The 17,534-nt window shown below is 33.6% G+C and overlaps 1 protein-coding gene across 11 annotated transcripts in view; it reads left to right on the plus strand.

The window, feature by feature from the left end:
- LOC106060536 (adhesion G-protein coupled receptor G6-like) overlaps positions 1-17,534 on the plus strand; it is a 103,017-nt gene that overhangs the window by 80,876 nt on the left and 4,607 nt on the right. For all 11 annotated transcript variants that reach the window (XM_056031595.1, XM_056031591.1, XM_056031594.1 and 8 more), the window contains 15 exons: positions 861-1,035; positions 1,152-1,253; positions 1,980-2,061; positions 2,389-2,503; positions 2,682-2,728; positions 10,404-10,521; positions 11,276-11,376; positions 12,028-12,130; positions 12,705-12,855; positions 13,784-13,853; positions 14,466-14,532; positions 15,833-15,918; positions 16,277-16,403; positions 16,948-16,989; positions 17,165-17,254. In XM_056031595.1, the coding sequence (XP_055887570.1) occupies positions 861-1,035; positions 1,152-1,253; positions 1,980-2,061; positions 2,389-2,503; positions 2,682-2,728; positions 10,404-10,521; positions 11,276-11,376; positions 12,028-12,130; positions 12,705-12,855; positions 13,784-13,853; positions 14,466-14,532; positions 15,833-15,918; positions 16,277-16,403; positions 16,948-16,989; positions 17,165-17,254 (1,476 nt within the window). The remainder of the gene's footprint in view (positions 1-860; positions 1,036-1,151; positions 1,254-1,979; positions 2,062-2,388; positions 2,504-2,681; positions 2,729-10,403; positions 10,522-11,275; positions 11,377-12,027; positions 12,131-12,704; positions 12,856-13,783; positions 13,854-14,465; positions 14,533-15,832; positions 15,919-16,276; positions 16,404-16,947; positions 16,990-17,164; positions 17,255-17,534) is intronic.

The raw sequence follows: 17,534 nt of genomic DNA on the forward strand, positions 1-17,534 counted from the left end.
AACTGGAACAGACACAAAATAGAGCAGTGAGATTCATAACAAACAAATATTCACACTTAACTAGAGTAACACCTTTAGTAAAATCTCTAAATTTAGAAAGCCTTCAGGACAGAAGACTCAAAAGTAAAGTAGCAATTATACATAAAACACTGAACCATAATCTTCAAATACAAAAACAAAATTTAATAAAATACTCTGAAAGCACAAAGATAAAGGCACATTCCTTATCCCATATGCTAGGACAAATTTGTACAAATACTCCTTCTTCCCTAGTGCTATTAGAGTATGGAATGGGTTGCCTGAGCTAGTCAGGAAAACCAGTGACTTGGCAAAATTTAAGTCATTGGTTAATATGCATGACTAAATGCATGCCGCGTAGGACGTAATCATCTTCTTTTTTGAAGTAACGTCTGTATTATATAAGATAAGATAAGGTGACTCCGCAGAGATAAGAGAGTGATCTTTCCTTGACTTCTTGTTTAAACTCTTGAGGGAAGAAGAGAATTATATATATTGATGTTATTATTCTACTACATATATATAATATTATTTTTTTCTTCCAAATAGTATACATCATAATAACAATATACATCATTTCACCCCAACATTATACATAATTTCTACCAAAAATTATCTGTCTTCTTCTCAACATTAAACATCAATTCTTCCAAATATTACACATAATTATCTTAGGCATTATTTCTTTCAAATATTAAACATCATTTTTTTCCAAACAGTTTCTCCTTCTTGTACCCCATAATCTCATCCTACAAGTAATAGACATAATATTTTGTGCACTATAAATTCTAGTGGTAATAGTCTGACTGAAAATTTATGTCACTGTGTGTACTGTGTTTCAGCAAATAGCAAACATTACAGATCAGCTTGTGTCAGGAGATGATAATGTATGGCTGAATGAACGGAGTGGTCAAGATCAGGCAGCACAGCTCATGGAGTCTTTTGAGAGAATGGCTACTGCATCCCTCAAATCTTTGAACAAAACAGGAGAAATTACACTCACAACAAGTAAATTAGGTAATCTTATATTCTTTCAGATAGTTCTTTTTAAGTATTGTAAATAATAAGTGTAATACATTTCTTTAGTTCTAGCTTCAAAAATGTCTTTAAAACAATGCAATGTTTTTTTTCAGGAATTACTCTGAATGTGTTGGCAAAGAATATCACATATGATAGCACTCAAAGCCAAGGATGGGTGAATGAAGCTAAAAATAAAATCTCTTATGATCCTTTAGGTATGTTTGCAGCAATCAGACTTTGGCCTAAAAGTAGCTTACTAATTGTATTTCAAACAAGACAGTATCACTAAAAAAAATTTTTTTCTAATTATATAGATAGCATATGTCAATTGAGGCTTTTCAAAGACAAAAATATTCACCAATATCCATACAATTATTCTGCTTTAAAATAATCACAACAAAGTTAATGAAAATATAAGTCTTTAGTTATTGTATTTTTTTTTTATGAAATTCAAACCTCTATTATGTAGATTCATAAAACCAAACTCTAATTCAAAAATGAAAAAAAAATAATTTTCAAATACTTTTCAATTAGTTTGGATCAGACATGCAATTAAATTTGTAATAGATCTAGAGTAACTATTGATTGATTGAAAATTGGATATGTGAGAAATAACATGTACAAGCTTTTTACTAGAAGACAAACAGAGTGATATAAGCTTTGCAAAAAAAAAAAAAAAAAGGAGAAATTGCTATAGAATACTTCAAACATTTTATATGCATAAATCTGTATTTTTATTTTGTTCAAATTATCACCTAGAATAAACTGCTACAACTTAAACATGATTATTGAAAGTAAAACAGTAATTCAATTTAAACTTCATCATAAATTTAAAAGTGAAGTCTTGAAAAATAAGATTCATATTGTTGGATGACAAGATTTACTAGATCTGACTTCATGTCCATGTATGCATGTAATAAGTAATTAAACATTCCATCTAGATGCAGGCTCACTGAATTACTCCATAATACTGTACAGAAATCTTGCAGATCATGTTAGGTTGAACCAGTCTCTACAGGAAAAGTAAGGACAAATAATATTATATTATTATATATTATAATATATAATTTCATAATATTTTTAGCAGCATAATTCAAAAAATATCAATGGACAAAAAGAAATGCAATATTTATTATTTTCTAAATTAAAAGATTGAATAATATTGGACCACTTAAAATAAGCCATTGGTATTTAAATAAATGAAAAAAAAAATTTTGTAACTTCTCCAATGAATATAACAATGTAACAGAGAAAAAGATCTTTATGAAATATAGTCTATAGGTCTTGTTTTACTGCACTTTTCTTTAGTAATTAGTTATAATGATATTCCCATTTATTATTTACAAACAGGTTTGAAGAGTCCAAAGGTCTAGTGAATAAGACTTTCAATTCCTATATTATCAGCATATCAGTCAGTCAGGGACAGATCAGTAAACCTATTAGCATCACCTTCAGTTTAGTACAAGTAGGTCATTTCATTTCACAGAAAGTCTAGACATTTAGATGGACCAATAAAAAAAAACGTTTGTTTTTAAAATAAAACAAGAATCTATCATATATCATCTTGATTATGTACAAGTGAATTGATACAAATTTGTTTAGTAGCTGTTACAGTATTCCAACATATATCTCTTTATCCACAGAATAATTATTCAAAACCTGCGTGTGGATTTCTCAACACTTCAAACAGGTGAAGATTGTTGTCTTAATTCATGTTTAAAAAAAACAACAAATCAATGATTTACTTCTACTTATTCTTTTGAGTCTTAATATTTCGTGGTTGGGGTATTCTTCTTCTTCTTCTTCTTCTAGCCAGCTTTATTGCTGCTGAGCTGTGAGCTCTTTTGCAGACTGTGCCAAGGAAAAAAAGTGTGCTGTTTTCTTCAGTTGCTCAGCACTGCCGTACAGGGTGTTGGTTATGTTGGGCTGTAGTGGAAGTAGGGTCTGCCTAAGGTGGATTAGGGAGGGGCATTCAAAGAGGATATGGTTTACGGTTTCAAAGGGGTGGGCGCAGTGTCTGCAAAGGGGTAGTTGTGTGGAGTTTATTTTGTTCAGGTGGTAATTTAATAGTGGTGTGTGTCCTGTTCTTAGTTGGAAGATTGTAGATTGTTCTTTGCTTGGGAGGAAGTTAATACTGTCCAGTTTGTTAGGCGTAGTCATTTCTCTGTACATGGCTCTGCCTGTGTTTCCTGATGCCCATCTTATCTTATCTTATATGTTACAGACGTTACTTCAAAAAAGAAGATGATTACATCCTACGCGTCATGCATTTAGTCAATGACTTAAATTCTGCCAAGTCACTGGTTTTCCTGGCTAGCTCAGGCAACCCATTCCATGCTCTAATACAGTGGTTCCCAAACTTTTTTGTCTCGTAGACCCCTTGCCATGTTTTCTGCTTTTCGGTAGACCCCCTGCTTAACTTGTATTGTTTTTGTTTGTTTTTTTTGCCAATTTTTTAAAACTAATTTCTAATTTTAGTGAGTTGAAGAGTGAAAATTTATTTTAAAGCTACATATTAAGTATCAAATAATAACTAATTTTTATTGATCAAATTCAAATTGATACCAATTAAATTAACAATTAATATGTACTGCTGGAATCACCAAACACACTGGACATGTTTTTTACAGTAATTTTACAGTCGCTTTTACAGTTGCTACGGATGTTATGATTCATATATTCTATGGAGAAGACATTCAAACATTAAGTATTAATTAATTAATGTGCCATAAGTATCATTGTAGAAGTTTTCTCAAAGAGTTTCTATTGTATTTCTTGATCTTGTACATGTCTGCGGAAGTGTTTTCACTAAGGGAGAAGGGGCGAAGGCGAGTAACTGGTGCCTTAGCCAGTAGGCTTCAAACAGGAAGAGCTCATTAGCCACCTAGCAGAAGGAAAACTAATTCAAACCTCTGCTGCCTTGCAACCATACCCAAACATGGGAAAGGTGTCGTGGGTCAACCCATCAAAATAAGGAGCTGGCGACCCTTAGGCAGTTTGCAGCACACAGCTCTACACCCTGTCAGAGCATGTGACGCCGCTGATCCCAAACTGTATATATGTCGTTTGCAAAGAATCACATAAGAAGCTTTTAATTTGATAACTCATGCCACCGATGTTTCATTGATCTGTATTGTTGCTTAAAGAAATTCTTTTAATAACATCCGATGTATGTTTGTGAAAAACAGTTACAACTACAACGACAGGTAAAATCAATGTTTTATCTAGAGTGTTTTCCGTATTTTGTTATAAGTAAAGAGATATTGTAAGACTCACACAAACCAACATTTTCTCTATATGATGTTGAAGAGAGATTTTCTGGGTCTATTCTGAACTTCATCTTTGAGAGTTCGAAAAGTTTTTCAAATCTTTATCTATTTTGTCAGGGTGGCATCGTCTTTGATGATCCTTCACCATGATTGGTTTCGTATCATCATAAAAACTCACTTATCAACTGATTTTAAATAATCAACGCTGCACAGTGTACATTTCCTTTTGTTAAACGTCAATTACATAAAGACAAAATTAAGCTTTTTAAATAAGTATTGAAATTAAAACAACAAGTTTTTGATTTGATTAGCAGGATAAATATTTAAAGTATTTACTAAGGTACAAGGTCATATATTAGTGTATAAAATAATTACATTAATGGAATCTAAAAATTAAAGTTACGACCTGCTTAAATGAAATCTATTATCGTAGACCCCCGTGGACATCTCATAGACCCCCAATTTATCTTTTCACTTTCGTAGACCCCTTGGAAGTCTTCGTAGACCCCTGGGGGTCTATATAGACCACTTTGGGAATCACTGCTCTAATAGCACTAGGGAAGAAGGAGTGTTTGTACAAATTTGTCCTAGCATATGGGACGAGGAATGTGCCTTTATCTTTGTGTCTTTCAGAGTATTTTATTAAATTTTGTTTTTGTATTTGAAGATTATGGTTCAGTGTTTTATGTATGATTGCTACTTTACTTTTGAGCCTTCTGTCCTGAAGGCTTTCTAAATTTAGTGATTTTACTAAAGGTGTTACTCTAGTCAAATGTGAATATTCGTTTGTTATGAATCTCACTGCTCTATTTTGTGTCTGTTCCAGTTTTTTAATGTTTTCTTGAGTTGAGGGGTCCCAAACGGAGGATGCATATTCTATTATTGGCCTAACCAAGGTTAAATAACATTTTAGTTTTATGTTCTTATTTGATTTATAGAAATTTCTTTTAATAAATCCTAATGCTTTGTTTGATTTTTTTTGTAGTTTCATCAATATGTGGATTCCATGACAGTTTTTCATTTATTATAACACCTAGGTATTTTGCGTTTTTAGTCTGTGTTACTGGTTTGCCACTCCTCTTTGTGATTGTTGACTAACATTGACCTTAGGGTGAGGTAGTTAACAGGTCTATCTGGTTGTTCCATAGATGAACCTGCCTTTGATAGCTTATCTGCCTTTTCATTTCCCATGATGCCAATGTGTCCAGGGATCCACTGTAGTGTAATATTGATATTTAATTTTGATATCATCTGGTGGATTATCACAATGAGTGTTGTCAACTCTCTTGGGCTGTTTGAATGTGCTGCTGTTAAGTGCTTGCAGAGTAGATTGGGAGTCTGTAAAGACAACAATATCTGATGGTGGTTGCACTCCTTCATATAATTTGTTTTCCACTGTCTGGAGTGCTATGGTAATTGCCTCAATTTCGGCTTGGAAGTTTGAGCAGTAATCCCCACAGGGTGCGCTTATCTCAAAGTGTTTATTTTTAGGGAAGACCAGGAAGGCACCAAGACCAGCATTGATGGTAGCTTTGAAAGCCGATCTGTCTGTATAAATATGGATAGCTGTTTTTTGATAGCTTTCGATTGTTTCAAGCGTGCCTACTTTGAGCTCCAGTGGGTTTGATTCTTTTGTTAAGGTGTTATTTAGTAAATGTGTTTTGATGGTTGGTTGTTTGTAGTTTAGTCCGGGTGTAATGTTTGAAAACCTGGTAATTTTTTCTCTGTTATTGGGTAGGTCGTGTTTTAGGGCTAGTTCGTCAGTAAGTTGGATCAGAGTCCTTTGCTTTTTTTGGTTGTTTTTCCTATTTCTCTGTGTTAGTAATTTATTTGGATGATCGTCCTCCAACCTTCTGTATCTCTCAATAGCTTCTAATGCTGCTCTGTGGCGCCTTAACTTAAGAGGTTCAATATTGGAGTCTATTTCACCGGCTGCTGTGGGAGTAGTTCTCATACCTCCACTAATTAGCCGCAAGGCTTGGTATGGATTGTATCTAATGATGATTGATAGGTTTTGTTGGCAGCTACTTGTATGGAGAGACAGTTATCCATTACAGATCTGACATATCCAGTGTATAACTGTCTTAAGGTTTTCTTTTCAGCTCCCCAGGATGTTCCTGCTAGGTGTTTTATTATGTTTAATCTTTGTGATGCCTTTTCTTTTAAATCTGCCATAAAGTGTTTTAGAGACAGTCTTTGGTCTAGTTTTACACCAAGATATGTTGGATTTTCTTCTTTATTTATTGGCTGAGAGTCTATTTTTAGGATGTAGTTTCTTTTTGCTGTTTTGTTGCTGTGGCTAAAGATTGAATAAACTGACTTTTCTTTTTTTATTTCTATTTTCCATAATTCTGAATATATGGAGATAGTTGTGAGGGCTCTATTTAGTTTGGATCTAGTCAGCACTGGATATTTCTCTGTAGTCCAAATTAAAAGGTCGTCTGCATAAAGTGCCTTATTGACTGAAATGAGGTCCGGGAGTTATTCATGAAGATTAGAAAGAGAGTTCAGCTAAGGGCTGAACATTGTGGTAGTCCTTCTTCCAAACTTTTTTTTACTAGAGATGGCACCTTCGAATCGGGTTTGGATGGTTCTGTTTTTTTAAGAATGCCCTGATCCAGCTGTACATTTTTCCATGGATGCCCATTTTTTTCATCTTCAAAAATAGACCTTTTCTCCACACTCTATCATATGCTTGCTGCAAATCTGTAAATACTGCTGTAGTGTGCTTGTTTTCATGAAACCCTTCTACTGTGTCCTGGATAAAACGAAAGAGGTGGTCTTCTGTTCTACTTGCTTTCCTGAAGCCAGCTTGTGCATTGTGGAGGGAGCAAGTACTTTCTAGCCACCAATAAAGTCGGTTATTGATCATTTTTTCTGCCATTTTGCCAATGTTGGATGTTAGCGATATTGGTCTATAACTTTTTGGGTCTCCAGGTGGTTTATTTTTCTTTAAAATGGGTATTATGTTTGCGGTTCTCCATTCCTGTGGTATGTCTCCAGTTTTCCATGTATGGTTGATAAAGTTAAGTATACAATTTTGGGCCTGTGTTCCTAGTCCCCGAATCATTTCATTTATTTTATCGGGTCCAGGGGATTTTCTTGACTTGAGGCTTTTTAGGGCAGTATTGAGTTCATGTAAAGTGAAGGGAGTGTCAAAGATCTGACAGTTGACTGTTGGAGCTTTTTCTTCTTTCTTTAAGATATTACTGAAGGCCTGGTCCAGTTGTTTTCTTGGCTTTGACTTGTTAATGCTGGCAAAATATTTGTTGAAGGTTTCAGCCTTTTTAAGGTTTTCTGTTATTATGTCGTCAGTGCCTTTTATAGGTTGGGGGTTTGTTATTTGTTTCTTTCCTGCTAGCCGGTGCAGAAGGGTCCAGGCCTTTTGACCATCCTTGTTTAGATCTAGTTGTTCGCATGTTGTGGTCCACTTTTTCTTTTTTTCTGTTTTAATTTTGTATCTTATAAGCCCTGTCAATTTGTTGTACGTTGTCTTGTTCTCTCTAGTAGGGTTTTTTTTCTATTGTCTTCCTGGCCATGTTTCTTTCTTTTACTAATTTATCTAATTCAGGTGTCCAAAAAGGTTTGTATTTCTTATCTTGGCCTCGAGGGATGTGTTTTTTTTGCTGCTTGTAAGATGTTGGAGACTATAGTTGTGTAGGTTGAATTGACGTCTGTCTCAATTATGCTTGATAGTCTTGTGTCTGTTTCTTGTGAAAAAGCTGCCCAGTTAGCTTTTTTATAGTTCCATCTAGTTGTTTTGCTGGATTGGTATCTACCTGGCGTTCCAATATTGAGGAGTATAGGCCTGTGGTCACTACCTATGTCTTCAAGTACTGTTATTTTAGAAGAGTCGGTAATGTCTGTAGAGATAAAAGTTAGGTCAGGTCTGCTAGTTGTGTTGTGTGCTCTGTGGAGGAAAGTTGGAGGTGTAGTTTTGTTTTGCAGAAGGTGTAGGTTAGAGGCATTTGTTACATCCTCTATTTCTTTGCCACGCTTGTTGTAGTGTGGGTAGCCTAGGGAAGGTGTGTGTGCATTGAAGTCGCCAGCTATTATTGTCCTTGTGTAGTGTGGTATGTCTATTTCTGCTGTTGATGATGTTGGGCAATAGTAGTTTTTTGATGGTGTACTTTGTTCCTCCTCTCCAAAGAAGTATTTCCTGCGTGTCGATGTCTGTATTGTTCTGTATTTGTTTTACTGTGGCTTGTGTGTCGTTTCTTATGAGGGTCATAATTCCCTGGCATTTGGTGCAAAGGCATCTGTACTGTGTGTAGCCTGTGATGTTTATTTTTTTCTTGGGCAGTAGTGTTTCTTGCAATAGCGCTATGTGTATATCATGCTTCTTGAGTATGTGTTGGAGTTCTGTTGTCTTGTTTTGTAGGCCTAAGATGTTGAGTTGCAAAAGGTTTAGGTGTTTGCTGCTAGTCTGTTTTTTATTTCCAGTAGCTGACTTATCACAGGCAGTCCTGGAAGAAACTGCCATGCGCAGACCTTTTACGAGGCGACGTCTGAGCTCGTATGGATTTTTCGTTAAATTCCTTGGCATTTAGTGTAGGCTGGGTGTTTCCTCAGGCTTTTTTAAAATATATAAATATATAGTCCCCGCATTTTAAGGGAGTTTTCGGTCTTGGCAATTTTCTCCAATATTGACATAAAAGGAAACATCTAGGTCTGAAGACTGTAACCGGAATATTTATGGAACAAGGTGGGGTTGGCCAATGGTCCATTCTCCGCCATCCATAGAGCTCTCCAAATGGAACTTTTCTGCAGTAGAAAGCTTAAAGTGGACTGTGCCCTGGGTATGCTCTGTGGAATCGTCACATCCTGGATCCAGGCCCCTTCACGATATCACATTCACCAGATCCAGAAAAAAAACACTTCATGATGGATTTATGTCTAGTATTAGAATGTAGTGAGATAAGGACCTCTGTCTGGTGTAGTGCAATCCAGACCTCCGTCAAAAAGCACCTAGAGGGGGGGGGGAGGTCCACTATTATTCACTTAGTGAAATGCAAGTGGAAAGGCAGTGGGGTTATTTATTTCCAAGCCCCGATACCCACACGGGGGAGTATTGCCACAGAGTGGAGGTTTGGAGTCAAGAGTTTTCCTTCTCCTAGATGGGTTGCGTTATTTAGGCTGACGTGCCCCCATCAACACGAAGCTAAACTGGTTTTGAGGCGCCAGTGTTCCGCCTTTCATCCCTTCTCCTGTCAGTTTGTAAGAACAGGTTCCGCCGGATTTTTTAGAAAATCACACGTGAAGGCCAGGAGCTGGATTTGACTGTCAGAGGCATTTAGAGAGCATTTCTTGGAAAGTGGGTGCTTATCCCCACTTTCACCCCCGGCATTGACAGTCCTTTGGAACCCGTGGTTGGGGTATAATTTCATACATATGTTTGTTTGTTAAATGTTTTACATGTTTCGGATGTTCCTTAAGAGTTGAAGATAATTTACTTCCTAGTATAAACCTCCCGCAGGAAGATGGGGGATGGGAGCGGGCAGGGTTTGAACTTGGGACTATCAATAAATCTGAACGACAGACCAGTGCGCAAACTGCATGACCAGGCAGCCATCCCATAAAGCCCAAGTAACTCTTCTATTCAAATAACTATTTCTTTATGCAAATCAGAGTGAATAAAGTTTGAGAACTTCTATCTGAAAGAAAATATACTTCACTTTATTCACAAATATATACAGCTTTCAATTTCAGTCCAAATACATGTAGACACTCAAAATAAAAATAACTAGATGTCAAATGATGTATAAAATGTATTTCCAATCCATGTAAACTTCTGCATTTGCCTTATTTTAGGCACATGCCTCTTGTCATACTTTAATAGCCATCCACCATCTTTTAATAATTCGCTCGTCTGCATAAATTCAACTCCAGAGTTTCATCACTCAACCTACACATAGACTCCAGAACGTTGAGAAACACATTCCTAAGAGAAACATAAAATAATGCAATTTTTTTTGTTATTTCTACATACTTTGAAACAGAATTCTATCGTACAAGTGCTGGGGGACAAAAAGGTGGATCAGAAAGTCATTAAAATGTTTTTCGTAATTATATATAAATCATAACTGAATTTTTTAGCCTTGAAAGTTTCTGGTCAACATCTGGATGTACAGTTACAGCCTTCTCTGAAAGTCAGGTGACTTGTACTTGTAACCATCTCACCAATTTTGCTGTTCTCATGAGTCCGTTTGGCAATGTAAGTAGATTCACAGATTTTTTTTTCTTTTTAATTAGTTGCAAACTTGTTTTTATTAGTTGAATATTTTGTTTTTTTGTTAGTGACATATTTAATTGTACATGGTTTTGGAAGTAAAATGTTTGTTTTTATTTTTGACTGATTTGGTTTTATTAGTGACATATAGCCTATACTTTTATTAAATAAGTTACATATAGGTACAGTAAAAAAAAATTGTTCCGATATTATCTACTGTAGTATCCAGTCTTTCTCAAGATACTTGAGCATTATGAAATAATAGATTATAATGTTGAGTCGCCATACTAATATGTTCCATTAGACTATAAAATAATATCATAGTAATCTGTCCATTTAAAGTGATATGCCTGCATCGATCCACAAAAAGATGTAATTGATAACTACAGAGGAACTTCAGGATTAAGGTTTCACGTAATCTTTTGCATTATAAAGCCCTATTTAAAATGTCTAGTTTGAAAACTTTATTACTTGGCCTAACAAACCTATTGGATGTTTCCCAGATACTCGCACTTGTTGGGTTATAATTAAACAGTACATAAAGATAAAATTTTTGTATACCTACTTTAATATGCAGCTTATGTGCCAGGCTTCAGAAGTTTGTGTCACTGCCATCTAGCATTTAGATCTACTTTTTAAGCTAATTTAACTAGTCTTATGGTAACCATTGATGTATCATAGTTATAACATAACCATAAAACATATAACATAAGTGTTTCTTTTTTTTTTTTAATTCAAGCTTATAGATACTGAGGCACTGTCTTACATTTCAATAATAGGATGCAGTATCTCTTTGTTCTGTTTAACATTGACTGTCATAATCTACATAGTGCTGTGGAAGTAAGTCCCAATGTTTAGTTCCTTTTATTTTTGTGTTCTTTTACATTAAGTTCAAACATTACTTCATCTATTAGCCAAGTGTTCCTCCAATTATAACTTCTGTTATCCATTTCTCTGTCTTTTGCATGTGATGGTTGAGACCTATTTGAGTTCATATTTTTCAGCTAACTACTGGACATACTACTGTAGATGGTGCAAGTAAAGATAGCCATTTCTTATTTTTTTCTCAGTTTTTTCTGGTATCTTTAGCAAGCCTTATGTCTTCAACTAAAGTGTGGTGCCAAGATTCTTTGATTCAAAAGACATTTAGAGAGCGAGTGTGTGTTTAAATTGTTTGTTTTGCCTACCTTACACTCTCATTCTTTGCTTAGATGAACTAAATGAAGCCTCTTTAAGATACAGCTGAGGTTGAGATTATTCTTGATATTCTTTTCAGTAGTATTAGGCTACAATGCTAGATGTAGACTTGCAAAAAGGAAAAAGTTGAAAATGACAGTTTATGGTTTTTAAACCATACTTAATGCATAGACCTTTTATGTAAATATGAGTGGAATTGTTTAATATTCTACACAGATTATTTTGACTGCTACAAATTTTTCATAAACAAAGCTTGTTTAACATTGGTGCCAATGATATTTTATTATTTACTAGGTACCTAAAAAATGACCGTTCAGTCCTGCACCTTAACCTGAGTGTTTGTCTGATGATTGGTTACATAGTCTTTCTGGCAGGTGTTAGGAGTACAGAGAACAGGGTCAGTGGTAACTTTACACAAATCATTCCATAAAAATATTTTTTTTTAAATACTTTTATTTATAGATCAGTGAGAGAGCATGAGATAGAATTCAACTTGAGTTGAAGACTGAAAGATAAGCCATACTGATTGTTAATATAAAAAGTTTTAAAATCTGTTTTAAACAAGAGCTTATGTAATCTGGTTTTATCCTTGTGTTCTTTCTTCTCAATAAAAATCAAAACCCACCTTTTCACCTACACTGCGTACAGAACAATGAAGCCAAAAGGAATTGATTTTGAACTTTTAATTAAGAAAACACCAACTCCCTTCAGGAACCTTTTTTTTCCTTACTATAAATCTAGAAATGAAAGCTATATATCACTTCAATATTTGTTTTAACTTTGAAATCTAGAAATGAGAACTATATAACACTTCAATATTTGTTTTTAGCTCATAAAACTATTTTGACAAATTTTCATTTTCTCTTAAATATAAAGTTGGTTATTCATTTCAAAACAAATTGTATACTGTTTATTAGTAAGTCTCACCCTCTAATGGATGTTCCCATCACAATATCTTGCTTTAACTCTAGGTTGGTTGTATTGTGGTGGCTGCTCTGTTACACTACTTCTTTTTGGCTGTCTTCTTCATGATGCTTGCAGAGGGAGTGGAGATAATTAAGTCTGTGTCCTTTGTGTTTACATCCAGGTCTATCATTGGCTACCTCCTTTTAGGAGCATACGGTATGGAGTAAAATTTATCTGATCATAATAATGTAACAAAAAAAAAAGTTAAAGGCACTATTTTTATTCTATATGCTAGTGTTTCCCAAACTATGTTCCGTGGAACCCTGTTGTTCTGCAAGTCCTGAGTAAGTGTTCCATGATCTATTGGAATAATTAATTAGTAGGTCACAACATGAATTAATCTCTCTATAAAAAATAAGCAAATTTTTCCACTCTTAACTTAGAATGTGCAAAGTGTTCTTTTTAAGGAAAATGTTTGGGAAACACAGCTGTTAACCATAATGAATTAGTATAAGGGCATCCCTAGTATCATTAAAGTCAATGGCTTAGCAGATTTTTTATTTATTATTAACATGAACCACTAGATTAACATATGGATATGTGATGGATATGTGATGGATATAATCAGTGATTTTTTTGGTGACGGTACTGTGTACTGGTACCTTTTTCAATGTGGGGAAAAAATATTACTTTTCTTGTACTTTAATGTTTATTATTAATTTATGAGTAGTTAAAAGTTAGGCAATCCATCACTGAGTACCGGCACCTATTTTGTCCACACACAAAAAGCACTGGATATAATTATTTTCCCTTTAAACGAAATGTCAGTAATTTATAAGATAAGATAGACAATTTTATACAGTTCATTTTGTACAGCATTTTGTACCGCTAGGTTAAAATTCTTAAAAAAATATATATATATATATAAAAACAGTTTACACTTTGGTGAATCTTTTCAGTTTCAGATTTAGTTTTGTCTAGCTTTGTGGGCTGATGTGTTTAATTGTTTGTTTGCTGTGTAGACACAGACTTTGTACCAAACATTAGCACTGATGAAGCTGACTGCTTTTAGTGTTGTTTTTTTTTTTTTATTTTATTTGCAGTGATCTTTAGAATAAAATATCAACTATTACTTTGTCTACAGGTATACCACTGATAATAGTTGGTGTCTCTCTGGCAGTTACTCAAACAGAGGGTTATGGTAATGACAAATAGTAAGTTTTACATTGAGAAATATTAAGTTTTACATTGAGAAATAATAAGTTTTACAATGAGAAATAGTAAGTTTTACAAGTTTATTACAAGACACTAAATTTACAATGAGGTATAGTAAGTTTAAAACATTTTCTTTACTTTTAAATTGTCTTTGTACATCCTTTATAATAAAGATGTTCAGATGAAAAGACATGATTTTTGGCATTTGAATAAAGGATTTTGTAAATGCACAGATAAAATAATACTGCTGCCTGGTTGTGTGGCATTCACTCCAGACTATGAACATGCTTAGCCCTATTTCAAAAAGTGCCATCTTGTAGGACAGTCAATTCTCATAGAATGTCAAAAACTTGCAAAACAAAATCAATATCTTCAAATCAATTATAAAATTCCATTGTAACTTTTAAAAGAAATAGTTAAAATATTTTCTGTGTAGACTTTCTATGCTTCTTTTTTGTTTTTTATTCTTTTCTATTGTTAAGTCATTATTACTTGTGTAGCTGTTTACAAATAGTTTTCATGTCTTAAATATAGTGAAATATATAAGGGACCATATTACCATTACATAATAGATTTTGAGAATATTTTTTGTCACTGCCTCTGTTCTATAGTTGTTGGCTGTCAACATCCTCTGGATTGATTTGGGCTTTTGTTGGTCCTGTACTGCTAATATTTCTTGTAAGTCTTTTTGTTTCTATATTACTAGTATTACTTTATCACTAGTACTGAAATTAAGAAAGGATGAACGATCTTCTAAACAATAAGCCTGAAACTAAATAATCAGACACACAGTGTTAAAAAGTATTTTTAAAACTTAGCAAATACCTTTAAAACAAATACATTGCATATCGACCCTTCCTTCATTTTGTTCCCTGAATACACCAAATAAACTCTGTCAATAGTTATACTCAGGGCTTTCTTTTGTGACAATACGCACTGGTACGGCATACTGGCACCTTTTTCAATGTGGGGAAAAAATTATTACTTTTCTTGCATTTTAACGTTTATTATTAATTTATGAGTTGTTAAAATCCATCCCTGAGTTCAGCAACTTATTTTTTTTTACAGAAAAATCCCTGGTTATAGTCATCTCTAATAAATGAAAGAATTTATTGATACATGCATGTATTTATAGAGTGCTTTACATCTTCCTAAGCTGCTCTCTTATTTCATCACATTTTTTTTACAAAGATTACATCAACTCACTCTGTCTCTGTCCATCTGTCTGGTGAAAAGTGTACACATTATTTCAACTCACTCTGTCCATCTGTCTGGTGAAAAGTGTACACATTATTTCAGCTCACTCTGTCCATCTGTCTGGTGAAAAGTGTACACATTATTTCAGCTCACTCTGTCCATCTGTCTGGTGAAAAGTGTACACATTATTTCAGCTCACTCTGTCCATCTGTCTGGTGAAAAGTGTACACATTATTTCAGCTCACTCTGTCCATCTGTCTGGTGAAAAGTGTACACATTATTTCAGCTCACTCTGTCCATCTGTCTGGTGAAAAGTGTACACATTATTTCAGCTCACTCTGTCCATCTGTCTGGTGAAAAGTGTACACATTATTTCAGCTCACTCTGTCCATCTGTCTGGTGAAAAGTGTACACATTATTTCAGCTCACTCTGTCCATCTGTCTGGTGAAAAGTGTACACATTATTTCAGCTCACTCTGTCTCTGTCCATCTGTCTAGTAAAAAATGTACATATTATTTCTCCTGCATCTATTCACAATTCTCAGATCAAGTTAACCTTTGAATAATTATTCATTGGCATTGACAAAACATGAATCAATTTTAAAAATTAACCAAATTAGTCAATCAATTTTTGTAATTAATGTTTTGTTTAATAACAAATAAGGGAAATAATTTCTACACTATTGAGAAATATAGTTGTAAGTGAGGAGTTCTCCCCCTTTGATAAGCTTTGTTTCTTTTTTAAAAGGCTATTTTGTATTTTGCTTATTTTCTTTTTCAGGCCAATTTGATTATCTTGATAATAGTACTAAGAACAATGCAGACCTCAAGGATAATTAAAGACAAATCTGTACCAGACAGAGTCAAGTAAGTGAATATAGTATAAGCTTTAACTATTTCTATTCATTTTAAAAACAATGCTTTCTTAACTCTTTCTCTCCTAACACAATACCAACGTTTATTCCACCAGAATGTGGTAAATAATTACGGAGACAAAGAGTTAAATGCTTATAGAATTAAAATTAAATATTATATGTTCAGTAGTGATTTATTTTTGTCTGAAAGCTGTTTTATATTTGTTAAGTTCATGGGATAAGACTTGTTTTTAAAAGATACAGTTCTGATGGAATTCTTCATCTAATTTTTCATTGAAATCAATTCAAAAGATTGACACGAAGTGACATTTGAAAGTAATCTCAGATACATTAAAACTTTTTTTACTTAGGTCAGCCATCAGATCAATTTGTATACTTTCCCCCATTTTGGGATTGGCTTGGATCTTTGGTGTTCTATCTGTTAATGAAGCATCACAAGTCTTCACTTATTTGTTTGCAATTTTTAACTCATTACAGGTAAATGGTACAGTTGTTTAATAAGGTCATATCACTGCTACAGTATTGCTCTAGTTTTTCAGTACACTTATACTTTTTGTTTCCAAAATCTTAAGATACTATGAGGTAAATTTGTATGAACTTTTTTTGTCTTAAATGGTATTAGTTTTTTTTATATTCGTTAACAATATTTAGAAGGAAATACAAAAAAAGGGACATTTTTTTATTGATCGCTGTAATAATAAGAATTGTCTTTCAGTCCAATGATGAGTGCAGTATTTCCCGTGGCTATGCAGCCCCAACTGCGATCTATATGTTTTGCCACATATAGAGTAGACATAACTATTGTATGCCGGTGGTTGGTTTAGATTCACTTTTTGTGATAGCTGTACGAAGGATAACTTAAAATCAGTTAAAGATATTACAATGTTATAAATAGAAAAAAAAAAAAAAAAAGAAGACTATGACTATAATATCTGCAAAGTATTTTTGGTTCAATTTTTATTTTTTTTAATTTTTGATGTAATACAATAAAGTAAAAAGTTAATTGTTGTTGTTTTTTCAGGGCCTTTTTATATTTATCTTCCAGTGTCTTCTTCAACATCAGGTTAGTGAAGCATAGGTTCCAGGTTGTTTAACATAGGCTTAAATTTTTAATCCGGGAATTTTTTTTTTTCTCAAATGTTACACTAGATGTAAGATTTTTATTTAATTCAAAAGACTCTACAACTCTTAAGATATAAGTAGCTGACTGCCATATGGCTAAATAATGATTGTTTCAGGTGAAGGATGCAATGAAGGAAAAGAGACGTAAATATAAAGTACAGAACTCTGTGGATTCAGGACAGAAACTTGTCTCTTCTAACAGTTCTGTAGGTATCCTGCTCATCACTTCTCCCACAATCCACACCAATTAAAATATTTAACTATGTCTACAATACATGAAATATAAATTTTGTTTAATAATTTAAAAAAAAAAAACAGTATTTGGACAGAGATACAATATTTACAAATGTTGTAGTCCTTCAAATGTCACAAAGAGAAAACAAATTTATTAAATTTATTCTCTTAGTCACAGTGTTATAGTGAATCATTAATCTTCGGACTCGAAGACATGCCTTATTATTATTATTATTGTGAAAGGTATAACAA

This window comes from Biomphalaria glabrata, chromosome 6 (genome assembly GCF_947242115.1).
Source record: "Biomphalaria glabrata chromosome 6, xgBioGlab47.1, whole genome shotgun sequence".
Lineage (NCBI taxonomy): Eukaryota > Metazoa > Mollusca > Gastropoda > Planorbidae > Biomphalaria > Biomphalaria glabrata.